The sequence below is a fragment of the Tachypleus tridentatus genome, chromosome 13 (genome assembly GCF_004210375.1).
Source record: "Tachypleus tridentatus isolate NWPU-2018 chromosome 13, ASM421037v1, whole genome shotgun sequence".
In the NCBI taxonomy this organism is placed as follows: Eukaryota; Metazoa; Arthropoda; class Merostomata; order Xiphosura; family Limulidae; genus Tachypleus; species Tachypleus tridentatus.
In genome coordinates this window covers 85,380,141-85,400,375 of record NC_134837.1, presented here as the reverse complement: position 1 = coordinate 85,400,375, position 20,235 = coordinate 85,380,141, and the positions used below count along the sequence as shown (strand labels likewise).

Here is a 20,235-nt window from a genome sequence, read left to right as displayed (position 1 = left end):
TGTTCAAATCCAAAATATTCCTATCACTGAAAAACCATTATAGGACAATCATTAGTTTGTTCTGTCTGATGGATGAAAGTGGTCAACTCCTAGCAGAAGGTAGTGTAAGCTGAGAAAGATTTTTGTGAGAGGGTTGGCAAAATATTGTATTGGAAAATTTTCAAATTGTTATATAAAACTAAAATCAGATAGAAAAACCACATGTCCGCATACCATCATTTAGTAGATTTTAAACAGGAAAGATGCATAGGCATGGCATGCCACCTCTCTATGATTTATTTGTTTGTTTCAAGTTAAACACAAAACTACACAATAGGATATCTGTGCTCTGCTCACAGTAGATATTGAAACCCAGTTTCATTGTTAATCCACAGACATATTACATTGCCACTAGAATACTCCCCCTATAAAACCAATTAATTAAATGTGCAGTGCAAAAAAGAGGTATGTCTACTTGTCAATAATACACACAAATTAAAATTTATTACTCATGTACATATAAGTATTATACAGTAAATAACAGTGTGAAACCTGCAAAAAGGCATCAATATAAAGTATTGTTCATACGTTAGACAAACTTCACAAAATCCATGACCTCACACAGATTTTAATAAGCTCAGTTATATATTATATTGTCTTCTTAGAGCACAGACAATATTAATAAGATTCAAAATATACCATTTCAAAAAAAATTAAACACCACAAGGTTTATTAAACAATTGTTAATTTAAAAAAAGGAGAAATAAGGAGCTTCAAAAACAAGTAAACAAATAAACTTAAGGTTTGAGACACAGTGTAGAAATTAATTTCTTTGAACTACAAATATTTGACTCTATTATTAATAGCTATAATATTTAAGAGTGTCAAAATAGGGACTTGTAGCTTGAGGAAAAATTGTCAAAACTATGTCTCATACTTTAAGATTGTTTGTTTACTTTTTTATAATTGCATTTTCATTTTAAGCTACCTGTCTACCTATAATTGTCCTATCCTGCTTCCATGATTCTTCTCAGCTTCAAAGATGAATATTCTATCTGCAGTAACACAGTGATTACTGTAATTTGACACTTACCATCAGCCATTGTCAAGACTGCTTATCCAATGCATGAAACTCAGTTTGGTGATATCTTTTAAACTCCAGCTTAAAGATTTGTATTATGGGAGATAGCCTAGATATCTGTATAATGTTTTAGACATCTGTGTAATATGATGCAAATCAATCATGCAGTGGGGAAAAAAACTGTTATCCTGTCAGCAGTTTTGTGTTTGAAAGAGCAGGAGCTTTATATATAAGTAAATGATATATGACATCAATACAACTGCAACAATAAGTTAATAATCATTATGGTACATGTGTCATGCCTGCCATATAAACATCTAAACATCAAATTATATTCATGGCACACATGCAGCTATATATGTATGAATGTATATTAAATTATGATACTTTATGTAAACTACAACCTAAATTAAAGCAATTATGTACCAATGGTTATACAGCTGCTGTTATTTGCTTGGTAATCAAATAAGCTTAAAAGCTATCCTATACATTTCTTAATGATATGTTTAGTAATACTGCTCAGGTTTTGTTAAAAACATAGCCATTTTTGCTGTAGGCTGGCAGACAATATTAAATAATAATAAAAAAAACAACAAATGGGGGATCCTTGTTATGAACCACAATTATAACCATGGTTCATAATTATAACAATAAGGGTTTTAAAAAACAATTAATGTCAGCAATTAATATCTCCCATAAATTTGAACTCATGGAATTATCAATGTTGTCATAAAACATGCAAGTAGCTGTTCAGATCTAACCAAAAAGATATCAACTTTAAACATACTTTCTGGTCTTTACAAGTGCTCTTTAAATGGTCCAGATGCAGGTCATGAATGCTGTAAACATAACTATCTTTATCCTTCTCTTCTTCCATTCGTGCTAGTGACCTGCTACATATTTTAAACATGATGTCTTCAACTTCAAACTCATCTTTGTCCCAGAGTATCTCCAAAACCTTAAATGAATATTCTTAATATTAAAAAATAATATTAATCTAATACAATTCACATTCAATAACACAAATAATTCAAAATTGATCTTTTCTTTTCACAAAATCTAAAACATAGTGGATATATTCTCAATACTTACAAATAAAATTGAGCTTATTGTTTTAAGCTATACTTTACAAAGTTTTAATTTATAATACAACTAACTGAAGCTGCTAGTAATGAAGTTGCTAGTAATGATGATCTACTCACCAAGAAAATTTGCAAAGTATCAAGAAAAGAGGATGCTATTTATAAATATGAATAAGCAATTAGTGTTAGTGTGCCAGCTAGTTCTGCATTTGAGTTGTGAATGTGAAGTCAGATAAATTGGTGAGTGTTAATTCACATTCAGTGTTTATAGTCTACCAAGATAGTCAGTTGGTTAGCAAAGAAAGTATGTTGAAAGTGAAAAGGGTATTTGTGAACTTAGACCAACCACTGTGCATACAACAGAAAGTAGCCTGTTGCATACATTAAGGATGAAATAACCTGATTTGCTAGTTTATTCAAAATAGCCTTATTTTCACCAAATAATAGAATATTATAATAATATATTAATTTTCACCAGACATAATCAGCTGTGCACAGAGAAAAAATATCTATTATATACTTAGTTCACATTTTGAGTTAACAATTACAAACACAAAAATGAAAGAAAGAAATTTCATTAAATAGCTTTTATTGACTGGAATGGCTTAATATAATACCTTGTTTATCAGACTGAATAAATACATTGTACCTAATACAATTTATACTTATCAACTTGTTTGAATTTTAACATTCACTTAAAATTGTACAAAGAGCCTAGATAGGTCAGTTACCATACTCCTTGGCCATTGTGTGTGTACACATTTATTGATTTTAACTGTTTCCTAAATATACCACAGTAAGATTCTACATGCAATAAATTTATTATTAAATATATCAATATTCACAGTATTTTCATTTGTACACCAATACAGATTTGAACAAAAACATGATATATATATATTTTTTATGAAGCAGTAGCTTTTGATAGTTTGTATCTCAGGACTGCTGGTATGGGTATTAACACTTTTGCTAATGAAGCATACTACACCAGTTGTCCTGAGATACATTTTTACTTCAACTGAGTTTCTTGTCATCACAAATTACTTTTGATAGTTTGATCAGTACAACAGATTTAGAGTGGAAATGAGATTTAGACAAGCATATAAACTATTCAAAATGACACATAAAACAATACTGCTAAAATTGGTTTTTATAAGATCACTTTGATGTTGCAGCATAAAACAAAAATCATAACTTTATAAATTTTGCAGTAGAAAAAGTTTTGATAACTCATAATATCAAATGTCCACAGATGCATGTTAATGCATCCATAAGAGTCATCCTTAGCAGATTTTACACTTTACACTTATATATTTACTTGTTTATTGTATATTTCATTTTGCTTTTCCTTCCTTATATTCATATACAATAGATAGATGAACATGTTTTCCTAAATTACATTATTCTGCTCGTGAAATGTGTCAAAATTTGATAAAATATTATTTGGTATTTCGAGTCACACTTTAAAAATAAGGACTACCAAACATGTATTGGAAGGGACGTTTACAAAATGTCCTTATAAACATTTCCAACATTTTCAACTTCAGGGGCATAATTTTTCAATTAATCAAGTTACCATATCATAAATAGAACTATAAAGAACTGATCATGAGAAAAAATTTGCTGAGCAAAGTGCATCATCTCTGTTAAAGAGTTCCAGTTGTAATGCTTAATAAACATGGTATTCTTTGCTTAAATGTTATGTTGCATGTAGATGATTACAGGGGTGAAAGAAAATTACCATACTCCTTGACCATTGTGTGTGTATACACATTTATTAATTTTAAATTTCAAATTCATAATGTGCTTAAGGATAAGCTTGAAGTGAAGGAGAAAGGAAAAGTTTGGTTTACATAAACATGCCAGGTCTCTTTCATTATATCTTGAGGTTATAACCTCCATTAAGTTTCAATGGTATTAATCAGCAGTACATAATTGGCTCACATAATATGAGAATATTGTATTATAAAGATTGGTATATAATACTATAATTTCTTAGTGAGCCTTATGTTTTTTCAGTTTAAGCCTTCAATTCGATACGTGATTTTTATGTCCTTTCTTTGTAGACAGTAATATTCTCCTGAAATTTACCATCTAACATTTACTATTTCTTAATACACCTCGTTGTAACTTATTAGGAGAGTTTGGAATCACCTGTGAAATAAAGTTGCTGTCCTTCATCCTAGAAACTAATATAACTTTGATTGTTTTACTAGTATAAATAAATAGTTTTCCTTAAGTCCAGTATCTTCATTTTTCAAATTCAAAAGCATGGAGCCTGTTATTATTTTATAATAAATGACTTGTAGAATCTCCTGTTATTCTGTGGACATATTCCACCATTCTAAAAGAAATCAGCAGTTTTACCTAAATACAATACAGTACTCATTTTTTCACATCAGTGTTTGTTGCTAAAGGATATAAAACTGTCAATAACTTAAGACTGACTTTATGATGAAACAAGACGACTAAAATACAGAATAAATAATGATTCAGTACTGATACACTAGTTTTTAGTTATATAAAGTGAGTAATGTAATATGTTTTCCTGAATTTTGAGCCTTGATATTTCAAAAAGTGGCACAAAATATCAAAGTAAGATTGGTTCTTAGCTAGCCTACTACAATTGTTTTCACTGAAGTATACTGGCCAGTGATTTGAACAGCAAATGAAACATTTGGTTGGTTCTTAATCCCAGTCTTTTAAGACTAGAGGTTCCAGGAAGTGAAATCACTATATATGTACTTTTTGGTGCATTCTAAACTATTTTGGAGAACAAAATATAAACATTATTTACTGCTAGAATTACTAGTAAACATTACATTTTTGCCACTTTAACTCATATTAAAATTACCAAAATTATTGACTGGTACCTTCACAAATGTCTAAATGAAATACAGAGTCTGTTCATTTCATGGAACACTGAAGCAATACTTGTATAAGTATGTTTCCAAAAGGATTAATCACTGATCAACCATTTACAAGCTAATATTTTTTTTCTATTCTGATTTCTTGTGCATCTGAAGTTTCTTGGTTCAATAACTTCACTCTTCCATGTATAACTTACAAAACTGAAAATGTCTGAAGATGAAGATGTCATTTGATATGTTTGTAGTAAGTTTTTACTTGTATTGAAAAAAAAATTCCTTAATTATTTAATACAGTTTTGAAAATTATGTCACATACTTACTCTTACAAACTCTCACTGGATGCTATCTATCTCTATTCCACTTACCGTTTATTTAAAAGATTTTACACAAAAACAAAGTCCCATAAGGGGAGATGGGGGTCTATTCTGAATAAATAACAGAAAGAGCCAATCTTAAGGCAGATGGCAAACAACTTGAAACCTACTTCCACTGAATGGACCCTCATATGTAGATTTTGTTTAATAAAAGACCAAAGCAGAAAATAAATTTTAAATTGAGCCTATCAGTTCTTGTATTTTGTTTATGATTCTGGCACCCCATCAACATTTTCTCAGTAGGTTTCAATTAAATGGACTGATGACCTATTTGACAACAGAAGTGGTGAAAATCCATCAAATGCCAGCCAACCCTCATATGTGATTAACATAATTTTATAACAGCTTTTGTTTCAGGCTTCTGACAACAACTATTTTTCAATGTCTAAAGTCATCAGACCAGGGTAGCATCAGTCCCAAAATGTTTAGGTGAATAAGTATTTGAAGCAAAGTTAAGACAACATTAAACACACGTTCATTAAGAAATAGAAATGGTAACTGAAATTATGTTAACTGCATATCAAATTATTTTTTTGGTGAAGATTCTGTTTGAAAAATATTACTATTTGAACCTGGTAAATCAAGTCAACTTAGGATACATCTTAGGCTTAATTTACCTTTATCAATTAAAAATCATAATAGACTGATTACAAATGAAGTAGCAATAGTTAACAGTGATCTTATTTTGACACTTCACTATATTTTCAATATCAAGAAAGGTCATGTCTTGCAGCTTAGAAGCAACACACATGAACACATAATGATTCTTACTTTGTTTGGAATAATAACATCATCAATGAATAAAGCAAAATCACTGTAAAAAGCATGCTCTTTCTTAGTTAACGTGTCCTCTAAACATAATTCAATAATATCGTGAAGAGTCTTTGAGCTTCCAGAGTTATTTCGAATTCTCCCCAAGTCCCTTTCTTCCAAAATGTTACAATAATATTCCCATCTTCTTTCTTTGTTGCCATGAGGTGCCATCATACTACCAATCATCACTAGTAAAAGGAGAGAACCTACAAGCATACATATTATAATTGAATATTAGATTTAAATTAAATAAAAGCTAGACTGAAAATAAGGTTATAGAAAATATTTATACTTATACCATTATACCACTAGTATAGTTGTAGTAAATTTTCTAAAAGCTAACAAGTGGAAAATATTATGTGCAATTATTTTATTTGGATTTCATACTGAATATTGCTAGTAATAAATGAGTGTTAGGCACCTATTTAATTTTGACACTTTTGCTGTCAAGAATATTTAAACTACAAGCACTTGTAAGGTGTACAGTAAAAATAATGATAATGGCATATCTAATAACCATTTTTTCTTAGTGATTTTGCATTTTTTCAGAACTTGTGAGCAACTACAAAAAAAAAAAAAGTGGTTTGAACTACAAATAGTTATTATTCACAAATTACTGTAACCCAACAAAATAGTGGTCAGTCTCTAAATGTACAACACTAAAGCTAATGTTTCAATTCCCCTTGGAGGATTACAGTAGACAACCCACTGTGGCTTTGCTATAATAAAACACACACTCCAAATTACTAATCTCCATCTCTTTTTAGAATCACTCCTGACTATTGCCTACACAAATTTATATTCAATGGTTCCATTCTTACAAGTACTCAACAGCCACAGTTTCCAGGTTTTCTTCTTAATTCTCAGCCCATACTGTTTTTATCTTAACCTAAAACCAATGTCTATGTATACATCTTTGAGAAGATTTAGACTGTAGTGTTCATAACAAATGTAGTTTGTACTATTGTGAAGCATTATCATTTTTGTTTTTACATTACTGAATTCCTTCTCACAGCACTTTTGAGTAGCTGAAATAGTATAAAGTTTAACATTTGCATAATATTTTCAAAATTTGTCATTACTTGTTTTGTTTGTTGTGAAACACAAAGCTAAAAAGTGGGTTATCTGCACTGTGTTCACCATAGATATCGAAACCAGACATGTTGTAAGCCTCATAACGTACAGATAAGCCACTTGGAGGCTTGATTCTGGTAATTACAATTTGTTAGTTTTAATTACTCTTGGCAAGTTAACAATAGTTGATAAATGTTGAACAAAATATTTTCAAATATGAAATAGTGTTTTGAAATAAACTTAAGATACAGCTTGAATAAGGTAACCATTTACCACAAACAAATGGTTTAAAAATGATAAGCAAACACTGAGTGATAAAAATAAACACATACAAGTAACATTAAGAATAAAAGTATGTACAAATATGTTTAATTCAGTATTAAACATAATTAAAATAAAAATTATAAGTGAATTATTTTAAAAACCATTTCAATGTACATACCATTGTAGTTACACATTATCTATACATAATTTTATACCTTAATATACACTTATGCATTAGAAATACCATGCTTTCATTTATATCGGAAAGCTAAAATAATTTGGTAAAGCAACAGGAAAGGAAAAGTTATTCACACATATAACAAAGTAGTGAATGTGTAAAAAATATTTACTTGTGATGCATGTTGAACATCTTATAATTCTGATTCACTAGCTTGATTTTGTTTTTCATCACCAACCATAATTACAGTAAAATGTCACTGTTATGAGTCAAACTTTGTAACTGTTACTTGTTGTTATGGTTTTAACTTTGTTACTCTCAATCTGCTAGGACTAGCTTACAATGAGTCTTGTTTCTAGTCCTAATTTTAGGAAATTTGATTCTTACTCCTTTCTAGAAAAAAAAAAAATACAAAACACAAAAGTTAACATTTTCCAAAACTGAAAATCTATTTTCAATAATACTTACCTCCTCTGACTCTCCTTTGTTACTCTCAATCTGCTAGGACTAGCTTACAATGAGTCTTGTTTCTAGTCCTAATTTTAGGAAATTTGATTCTTACTCCTTTTTAGAAGAAAAAAATACAAAACACAAAAGTTAAACTGAAAATCTATTTTCAATAATACTTACCTCCTCTGACACTATAGCTATTTCCCAATTTCAAAGCTTTCCACTCTTTGACAATCCAAGCATTGAGAATACTTGATTCAATTATTTATTACCTACTCAAATGCTTCAGGGAAATTCTAATATGCACATTTCTCAAACAATTTCAATGTGCTATCTTTCTTGGTACTGTATAAAAACACCTCATCCTGATCATGTAATTACTTTTTCGAGCCATAAACTGGTTTTTAGTAGGGATGTAGTGCCTGAAAGTGTCAGCAAGGTAAGTATTATTGGAAATACATTTTCAGTTTAAGAAAATGTTAACTTTCAAAACATACTTATCTGTTGACACTGTATCTAGAATACCACACTGAGAATATGGCAGGACTAGTGCAGGCATGATCCATGCAGAAAGTATCTGCAAAGAACAGAAGTGTACCAATATAAAAAAAATGGTACAAATGTGGAGGTGCCACATTACATCCATAACAGGTATGCTCTTCACATAGAACTTTGTTCCTATGTCAATGGTGGAATAGAATATGAAGGTTCCACATCTTGGGGTTACAATTAAGAAGTCATAGCACCTATAACCAATGTTGGTGGCAAGGGCTACTGGACCTCTTCGTTTTATATATACATACACTTTGATTGAATCTCAACCTGTAGCCACAGAGTGATACATTTCACACTTGCAGAATCACGAGGAAAATGTAAGTAATATGCAAGAAGCCAAAGATTCTCCTCCACAAGAATAAGTCCAAAAAGCAATACCCCAGACTCAAAATAACAAACTGTGTATACCATACATAACTAAAGGAACAGAACTCATCCAGTCTGGAATTATGAACATTCATCCTTATTCCTTAACCTAGAACCTGTGCTCAACTAAGGACTTAGAATGGGACCACTTAATGTCCAGAATTATGAGGAGATAGTAGACCAACTTTCATGAACAATATATTAAGCTAACATTAATCAAAATGAAGGGCCATGCACTCTTCAACTGGATAGTTTTGTGCCAATTCTGAAACAGAATTACATATAGACTTCCTTGGAAGCTGATGCCACTCCTGCTTACATCTAGGAAAACATCCAGGGGCCCTAGTAGGAGCATCCCCAGCTTCATCCTCTTCTCTAAAAGTGGAAGAACACACTCAAATACCCTGGAGGTAAAGGTAAGGCTCTGTCTCTCACCTCAGTAACGGTAATAAACACCTGAGCCCTACTAGTAGAATCTGAATAAGAAAAACACACTGGGTTGTCCTGAGGAATAATGCTTTTTAACTGTGCAACAAGTGTGCCAAGTTCCCTACATCTTTAAAAGCAAACCAATTCTGATTTATTCAAACTGAAGATTGGCAGGGATAAGCAGGTTCTACTTTAGCTTTACTTATGATTATTCATGAGTGGTAATCCATAACAAGGTAATATCATCAAGTAGGCTCCTAGGTGGTCTTAAGGAACACCCCATTTTGACAGAGCCTATTAAAACCTGTTGTAATTACAGTGAAAGTGACTGCTAGTACTGAACTGAAAAGAAAAATCATACCTGCATGGGCAACACTTGCCACAGATTGGGATACAGTGAAAAAGGGACCATGGAAATAAGTGACTATATGACTGAGGAAAATATTCCCATCTGATTAAAGTCTAACAGATGTGGTCAAAATAGCTACAGAAGGTAGTCAAAAACCCTCAGAAGAGGATACTGCCAGATTACATAAGTGATGAGATAGGAAAGTATTAGTAGTCGACATACCAGCCTGCACAATGTCTTCCAGAGGGCAATTCAACTAGGTGGCTACTGGCATAGAAATAAGAAAATGATGAAATGTGACATACAAAAGATTCCTCTTCTGCAATGATAACGAATTATAGGCTGTGTGAATCAATTTATGAAAACATCTTGTGAGGGTGATGTCAGATAAGTCACACAAAACAGAAGGTACCAAATGAATAAACAATCAATTTTTAGTAATCTGAAATGAGTTAGTATGAACCACATAACCATCTAGGGTCATGACAGAACATAACAAATGATTGGGATTGGAATGATTATAAAAGTGAGAAATGGCTGGTAAATGTCAGTTACCTGAAGTTGGCCTTTCCAGTCTTGGGTTCAGGTCAACATAAAATTAAAATGTGTAAAAGAGATCATGCCAAAACAGTATATAGTTCAATAAAAACCTTAAATTAAGTTAAAAAGACCAATGGCTCTTAAAAATGTAAAAACATAAGTGAGGCAGCCAGTATCACCTATGACATTGGCTAATGTCAAGGGCAAACCTACCTTAAAAATATGTTTAAAATGGCACTATCATTCTTGGTTGTAATGACAGCATGATAGTAAAATATGTATGATTGTGACCTGAGTGCCACACAGACCACACACTGGTGCTTCAGTACCAGATAAAAGAAAGTGGTGAGTTAAAAAACTGTAACAAGTGCATAGCCTAGCCAAAACAACTTCCTCCCTTCGACCAAATTAAAACCAGAAAGGCAAGAAACCATGGACAACAAAGAAAAATGTGAACGGGAGATATCAATTCAGGATTCTATCATTTCTGTAACTCTAGCAGATAACATGAGATGGAAAACAGAAGTTTCCCATAACTCTCTGAGTACAGAAGACAGTAAATGAATCCCTTCTAATAAAGTGTCTCTACCCAATAAATCCCAATAACAAACCAGCAAGGAAAACAAAGAAATAATAGAAGAAGACAATCTGACTGAGATTGACATCAGCAAAATCCCCACCTCAAATTGCTGAGGAAATATTGAGAAGCTTCAAAGAAAAGTTGGATTAAAGATAAATACTTCATGACAGTTGCAAGAGAAAGCTGAATATGAAAAAACTGTGATCTGTTTAAAATTATCACAAATTCCACTCTAGACCCATACAGAACCAAAAAGAGGTCCATTCACTGAGAACCTAAATAAGCCTATTTCTGATAGTGACAAGCCAAAGTATGGTGATCCAATAAGTATGGGGGACAGTGCATGGTTATTCCATCATATAACTGTGTGACAAATCTCCCAACATGAACAACATTATCAGAAGAGGGAGGATAAACCAAGTTGTCACTTGCCGACCTTCTGCTAACAAGGAAGGAGTACAGTTAAACACAATAGGAGAGATTCCCAAAACCTCACAAACTCTAGTATCCAACTGAAGAAAAGGGGCTGGAGGTAGCTCATTAAAATGATCCTCTACTGAGGCTGACCTAGTACAAGAAGAAGCTGTTAAAAGTAAGTCTAAATTCTCAACAGTCATTCTGAGTTATTTGCAAAAGCCTCCTCAAAACCCCTGGAGAGACACCCTTAGTCTGCATATATGTTTTCATCTCACAATAGATCATAACATGAATAGCTTCAACTGAAAGTGACTCCTCTCCTGGCTATTGACAAATACCAGATAGTACAGGTGGAAGATTAGAGGTCTGGTTAACTTCTGTAGTTGAATCATTAACATGTGGAATTCATACCATGTAGTAAGTTTTTTGCTGTTGTTAGATAATGTACAATTATAAATGAAATGATAACTGCAAAAATGCTGGCTGCTTTCAAATGCACAACATAAATAGTAAATAATCACAAAAGTTCTGTTGATTGAAACCCATACCAAATGTTTTGTTGAGAAAAAGTGATTACATTATTAGGATGAGGTACTTATATAAAGCACCCAGTTAGAAGGTATGTGGAAGTTGGTGGAGAAAATTGCAAATCAGAATTTGCCTAAGGCATATGAGTGGAGTATAAAATACAAGAGCACACATTCTCAATGCTTAGATCCAAATAAAGCAGCAGCTATAATGTCAGCAGATGGTATCTTTTGGAACTACCACCTATTTCAAGCTACATGAAAAATTGGTCCAGGTGAAAGCTCTTTCCAAACTTTTTCTTATAGTCAACAAATACATGTTAAAAGGTTTACACCTTAACAGATTTTACCAATTCCATTGTTTCTAGTGGCTATTGCTTTCTTACAGTTGAATTGTTACTCTTAACTATATTTGGATATTTCTTCTTAGGTTACAAATGAAAAATATCGAGACTATGTACAACTGTATTATATTCTGACCATGTCTAAAATGACTACTTAACATGATTTTATTCACCACAGAATATTTGCATAAGCTTATCAACAAGCAGATAAAATCTGATTACTTTCTTACTTTTATGCTTGAAATTAAAAGTTTTAAGTTTGAATTGATATAGAAATAAATTACACAAAGTCATTACAAGTACTTACTGCAAAACATAATATTACAGTTATATAAATCAGATTTTTATACTGAAAACAATAACTAAGAGAAAATTTCCTCACCTTTACATTTCTCACATATGCGGTCCACAGATGCAGGCAAACATGCTACATTAGTATTAACCCACATGGCAAGCAAGCATTTACTTTCATCAACTGATAAACGTGAGTCAACTTCAATATAGCACTTCTCTCCAGAAACAATGGATGAAAGAATGTCAGAGTTTTTAGTTGTTATCATCACGGGACATCCTACATCAAAAGCTTTCAAAACAAAGTCATCCCAAACATCATCTAAAATAAACAAAAGCTTCTCTAAATAAGGCCGAAGAACAAGTCTCCTAAGGGTATTAGACACATTTTCTATAGTCTCAGGTACAGGGTAACTTTCATCATCTAGTTCTTCGCAAAGTGATTGCATCTTGACCAGAAGCCCTGCTGGATCTACCTTGCCTATTGGAACCCACCAAACCCCATTAGAGAAATAATTAGCAAGAAGGAATTCATCCCGTATGGCCTCTGCAGCAAGAGTGGATTTTCCAGACCCTAGCATACCATGAACCACAACCCAGCCTCTTTTCTTTTCTGCTACATCTTGAAGAGCTTGTCTAATTCTGTCTTTTAACTCCTTCCTTGGCAGAAGGTGATTAAGCTGAAATGGTACACCTCCTTTCCGAAGCACATTATACACATTAACATCAAAATCCATTGAGACTTTATTATTTTTCACTGAGGCCAGCAACCTTTGTGCAAGCCAAGGATAAGCTTCTTTGCTATTCAAAGCTCTTATTAAGCTGCTAAAAGCATGTTTTCCTTTCTTTGGAAGAAGAGACAGAAGTTTAATGGTCTGAGTTTTACTGTTTGCCTAAAAAAAATATAAAAATCAGAAAATATTAAAATTATAACTCAAAACCAAATAAATAACAGAAGCTAAAAAGGTCTTGCCCTGTGCAAAACTTAAAAGTTAGCTGTAACTATTATTAGTTATGAAACTACAAAACCTGTAGGCATACAATTAACTTATCAATTTAATCAGCATGCACTTTTGAGTCAAAACAAGGTTTAACACAGTCAAAATTGATTTTCACATCCTATGAAATGCTGTTACTAACAAACAATAATGTTTATCTCCATTAAAAACTATCAATACATGTCCCCCATTCTCATTCATACTTAAGTATTCGACTACTTCATAACCTAAATACAGGTTTGAAGTAAACTGTTTAATGTATTTTCTCTACATGTGTAAAGGTATTAACTGACCTAATTATTCATTATTTAATTAAACCTCAATAAACAAGTGAGTTGTAAATATAATGATAATGGTTAAGCTGCTTGTTTTTGTGTAACCTTACTCAAGGTCAACTATTATAAACATGTAAATCATGATAGTTTTAAACACTTTCTTGAATGAAGAAATTTCTAGCTTCTGTTTACTAAACATATCTTCATGAAATATGTCAAGCTTTCAGTAAACTTGAAAAGTCTGTTATATACTAAAAACCATAATTTTGTCTACATGAAAAAATATACTATGAACATAAATTTATTTAATATATTTTAATTTAGATTTTCTTACCGAATAAGATTCTAATTTTTGTATTTCAGTCACCTTTACAATATCAAATACAAATATACAATAACATGGATATCTTACTATTTTGCAATCAGTCTCAACAAAACTTTACCATAATTTTTAATAGTTATTGTTAATGCTTTAATTTTTATTTATATCAAGTACACAACTTAGAACATAATAACAAGCACACAGAATACAGTGCCTTATAACTATAATTTAACTGTTTTTTTTAATTAAGTCACAAGTCAGTTAAAATAATTCGTCTACTTGTTTGATACAATCTTAATGATAGCAACAATGAATCTGCATGCTGATCATTACAGAGAAATAGCCTTGCATGAAAATTAGTAAAATAAAACATTCTCTTTCTATTGGTTATAAATAATCACATAAAAAATGTCAGAGAATTACTGACATTTTTTTCAAAAATGAGATATACTAGAAGAGGCAAGAGTACTGAAGACTAGAAGTTTGCATTTTAGCACTAGGATATTTATAGTAGTAGAAAATTATGTGGAAAACTTAAAACTTCATACTTGGGAGAAAGATAACATAAAATAGGTAATTTGAAGCAAAGGAGTGTCACATGATGCATATAAGTGAAAACTAAGAACATAATTAAGTATGTCCAATTGAATTAAGAAATTGAAACTAGTATTATAGTTTAGTTATAAACTATGTTCTCGTGCCAAATAAAAGTTAATTAAATATTGTATGCAACACATTAAATGGTCGTGACTTGCACTTTAGCCCTACCCATATATACAAGGTTAACATAAATATATATACATATATGTGGAATTACTGTGTGCAGATCATTAATTCTTGGTCTTTTTTCCTTTTCTTCAAAATAAGTCAGTAATAATCAGAACAGTGCAGTGGTTCTGTGGACAATGCTTTGTTAACATTATTGCTCTGTAAATTGCAAATGTTATCTACTGTCATTTCGATTTTATGTATCATAGACTTTTGCTACTAGCAACAATTATTTGTTAAGCACTGAATGCATGCACATGTATTTCAGGTTCTAATAACTTGTTACACAAAAACTGTCATATTTTGAAAAATCAAGTGTTTTTGGTAATTTCAACAAGTTACTTTTAACAATGAATAATGTAAATATGTTATTTATCTTAGTTTCCATATTTAAAAGCTCTAAATCAAAAACTGATCATATTTGTGTTTACACTGTGTAATAATTAATAATTGATTCAAATACATTTTCAAGTGAACATATTTGTCAAATAGTGTAACAAAGCATAGAAATATGACAGGAAATACTCTTTTAGCACTCCACTTTTAACAAAGCCAACAACATCTTTTAAGACATTGCATAAAAGAAATTGTTGTTAACTTTAAAAAAGGTTTTATGCACAATAACAGGAATACAGCAACCCAAACTTCATGAGAGGTTCATAACATAAATAAAAGTTCTTACTAAACATGCTAACAGTTAAAAATATTACAATTCTAAACAATGTATGAGCATTTAGACCTTGTATGATTGTATGCAGAAAGTAAGAAACAGAAGAAAATAAGAGAGTTTCAAAATATATTTTAACTGTTTTAAGCCACTACAAATAAAACCATTAGTTCATGATCAAAACTTGTTAGGTCAGAATGATCATCTGATAAATTTAAATTCAACTGATATACTTGAAAGCCTTTAAAAAATATTTCAGTCTCAGCCCATTATGTTTCTTACAAATCTGAAGGATCTGTTACTCATTGTTATCAAAATAATTTATCATACAGCATGAACCTTAGTGTGCGAATATGTATGTATATATATATGTGTGTGTGTGTGTGTGTGTGTGTGTATTGAACAAAATGCTGTATACATCTGCTCAATTTTTTTCTTTAAAAAAAGATGTGATCGAGTGTCATACTACTATGATTTTTAGAGAGTAGAATTTCTTGTATGTTGTGTCATTGAGGTTGAAAAATAAGTCTTTATATTGTATTAATTTAACTGTACATAGGCATTACCTCCTTTAAAATGCTATCACTTTCTTCTTGAGAGAATATTCCATCTTCAATGAGATATGGTAAAATATATTTTGGATACAAGTCCTCTAATAAGGACTCTCTTTCCTTAAATAGAGCATATTTCTCCAGTGGATCCATTTTCATGTAAACTGTATAAAATATCACAAAAAATACATATAAAGACCTTAACTAATGGTTACATACACAATAATGTTAATCATATAAACATCAAAATAATCAAAATAACAACAAAAATACACAAATATATTGGGCAGGCAGCAGCATAGGCTGTGTAAGAATGGCTTGGTATGTTCATCAAAATGATATTTTGAATATCTCCTCAAGAGGTCATCAGAACTTTACAAAACTAAGCAGCATTTTCTTTAATAACAATATTTATGTAATGATGCAATCACAAGTTCTGTGAATGTTTGTAAATATCATAGTAAAAAGTTTGAATTTCTTGTTATTTTTATTATTATTAATTTATAGGTAAAAAAATGATTGTATCATTATCCCTTTTGAAATTTGTTGTTCATTCAAAAAACTTAAGTACAGAATGAAACAGAAATTACCAGCTACAACAATTAGAACCTCATTGTATTTAGAACTTGGTTATAAATGCAATGTTCTTATACACACTGAAACTTTAAAATGCATTAAAAAACAAGTCAAGATAAAACTTTTAAAAAAGATAGTAAATATGGTGCAAATTTCATCCCTACTATCTTATTTGCAAGGTTTTTGAAAGCTTAATATTATCCATCCTTAAATTTACTACCTTTTTTGAAAATATTTTCCTTTATTTGTAAAAATATGTGTATGTATGGCAGGAGTAGAATTATATGCTTACAACTGCTTTGACTGGAAGGGGGCAACAGTGTGAAAATGAAGGCAGAAAATTGAATGTGAAAGACTTGTGAATAACATACCCATTTGAATTTTAAAATTATTATGTCTAAAAGAACATACTCTTTCGTTAAAAAGTCTAACGATGTCAATAAACAAACAACACCAAACAGATAAGAGATACTACAAAGGGTAGAAAAAATAATGATGAGTAAAATACAAATTTTCATCAATACCCAATGGTGTCTAAACAGCTACTGATAATGATTTAGAATTGGTAGGTGTAATACAGGAAGTTTAAAGCTCAAAATTGATGGACTGCCATAATAATGGAACAGAAGTCAAAGGTTGCTACAAAACTTTCTGAAAGAGTACTCAACCCAGTTACAATACCCTGCATGGTTTATAATTTCATGTTGGAAGTCAAACTTATGTCTTCAAACTTGAGACAAGTGATCACACAAGTGATCCTAACTTTAAGTTTTCATACACTGTTGTTCATGCTCTCCAAAACAATGGATACACTAATGTAAGTTTATAAAAGAATCACAGATCTTACATAAGGATTATATCTTGATATGACTAGGCCTAATAAAGTATTTGTTGCTAACTGAATATTTCAATGCTACTTACCACATCCATGCATGACTTTGTGCTTAAGCATTAATTTGGCAAGATTTTGAAAAAAGATGGTATCCATGAGCTTTTACTAGTTCCTTAAACCATATTGTAATATGTCAACCATTTAATTATTTATATTTTTTGCATGACATAAAGCTCTTAGCCTAACAGTACAAAATGAAAGCAAATACTTTTGTTATTTTTGTGTTTAATATAGACTTTGATCTTAGAAGGTGCAGAACACATTACTAAACAGATTCAAATCTTCAATGGTACTAATGATTAATATTCTATATTGTATTTAAAACCCTTTTATTTTAAAGGCAATCATACAAATGAAATAAAACATTTGTATGTAATTTTAAAAAATATATATAAGAACAGTAATAATATACCTCTACACATAAAAATGCATGTTATTTATGTCTGCATACTTGATTCTAAGTGTAATACTCATACAGCTACATACAGTAAGCTTCCACTCCAAGAACATCTGATTGTAGCAAGAATTGTAGCTGAGTTTAAGTGTTCTTTTTCTCAGAATTAAATCATTCAACCATAATGTTTCTTACATCTGGCACACTAAGCTTTCAGTACATTTTAATCAAGGAATGCAGCTACTAACTGTACTACACCCATTCCTATAAACCCCTGTATTGGTGTGACCAATACACAGAACAAGCTCCTGTGTATAACATATTTGTAGTGGTGTCTTAATTTTATTCTTAATACAGCAACTTTGATGTAATAATTAAACCAATCAAAAATTAAGATATTCATTACTCAAAAATTTACTTCTGATAGATACCTTTTCACATAATTATCTTTGCTGTGCATCTGCCTCAGAGATTTGCATGCCACTAGCCTTTAGTAAACTTCCACCTACACTCACAAGATTTCTTGTAGTTTGCACTACTGCATAATTACATTATTATGCAGCAAAAGTCCTCCACCAATAGAAGGATGGCACAGGCTACCTGCAAATTACTGCCATCTATGCTTTTGCATTTTTTATCCTTATTCTATGATGAGGCAAGAAATATTAAGTTGCACTGGATGTGGGAGGAAGAGTGGGAGTGTGTAAAGAGGTGAGTATATATCAGAAATACATTTTCAAGTAAGGAAAATGTTAACTTCATCTGCAATATACACCTTTTCATACTGAGAAGCAAGAATTCCACACTGGGATGGAAGAGGGTTCAGTACAAAATTTAACTTGATGAACGCCCTTCAAAAAGCATCTGGACAAAACCCTTGAAGTATGAGATCTGATGACAGGAGCTCCATAGGGACATATCCATGGATGACAGGATCACATTTCTTCTAGGGTACACTCTTCATCCAGATTGGTAGGGAGGATGAGGCTAAAAGTTCCCATTTGTCACGGGTATGGTCAGAATAAAAACACAGCCACCCAAAGTCAGAAAGTAAATATCTAGTTAGAGCATGTACAGACTATATCTACTGCTCACCTCAACTGTACTATTGAATTTATTAGAATGATACAAACTGCAGGAGGAGTACACAGAATACATCACTGGTGTGTCTTGCCAAACCTCTACTGTCAGGCTCGAGAACTGACACCAACTATAGGAAGACACCAAGACAAGTGCTTGTCTTGACAGAGGGCAGGATTTGTTTAAGTGTCCACCTTAACTCAAAATGAACAGGAGGTGATTGCTGATAATTGGTAGGTTAATTCCAGTCCAAACCCCGAAGATATCAAGTATGTGCCTTGTGGTCCAAAGAGGAGGAGAGTCCAAACTGTCTTCACTTCAAAAAAAAGAAGCAGAATAGAAAAGTAACTTTCATTCCAACAATCCAGGCAGAGTGAATGTGCATAGACCCAGTACACAAAAACATGCCACCTGGGAGCCCGACATCCAGACAATGTTAGGAAGGGAAAATGCAAACATGGTGGGTCAACTCCAGTCTCAAACCAGGTGCTGTAGGGAATTTGTTGTCTAGTCCACAGTAGGAGGAGGATCCCCACTAACCACAGGTGTGAGAAACTGTGTGGGTTATTCCTTTGTCAATCCAACATCAGATCATCTGGGAACCAACACCCAGACAATGGTAGGATGGGGGCTCTGGCATGTTATGAGTGAAAGTATATGATGGATGACATGCACTGCTCTGACATTGTCACCACTGCCTCACTTCCCACTGAAGTGGCATCTTTTGTCCATCCTCTAGCTATGCTATCTCAACCAGTGAGTGTTATCCATGACCCACCATCCAAGTGATTACAAACTGGCAAGTAGTATTGATCTTCTAATGCTCTAATCCAAGAAAGGGTGTAGGAAGATGCAGTACAAAAATCAGGAGAAATGTCAGTATCCCATCAGTTAGTTGCCTAATAGATAGGTCTTTTACTGAAAACAGTGCAATGAGTAACCATGTAAACCTATTTTGAAAAGCCAGCATGTGCAAGCCAGGGAAGCAAGCAGAGCACCCCTGATGCTGTTTTTTTTTCATGATAGTCTATGGAATAGGTACAACATATATTGGACAGTAGACAAATATCAGAAAAATACCACCAGGATACTTCAAGCAGTCTTGTGGAATAACCCATCTAATCAAAGGCTATACAAGTCAGGGTGGGT

The 20,235-nt window shown here is 31.9% G+C and overlaps 1 protein-coding gene across 4 annotated transcripts in view; it reads right to left on the bottom strand.

Moving 5' to 3' along the window:
• LOC143237582 (apoptotic protease-activating factor 1-like) overlaps positions 1-20,235 on the bottom strand; it is an 88,676-nt gene that overhangs the window by 61,954 nt on the left and 6,487 nt on the right. For all 4 annotated transcript variants that reach the window (XM_076477008.1, XM_076477007.1, XM_076477005.1 and 1 more), the window contains exons 2-5: positions 16,160-16,308; positions 12,655-13,456; positions 6,158-6,405; positions 1,848-2,018 (exon numbers count right to left, since the gene is read on the bottom strand). In XM_076477008.1, coding sequence (XP_076333123.1) covers positions 1,848-2,018; positions 6,158-6,405; positions 12,655-13,456; positions 16,160-16,303 — 1,365 coding nt within the window. In that variant the 5' untranslated portion in view covers positions 16,304-16,308. The remainder of the gene's footprint in view (positions 1-1,847; positions 2,019-6,157; positions 6,406-12,654; positions 13,457-16,159; positions 16,309-20,235) is intronic.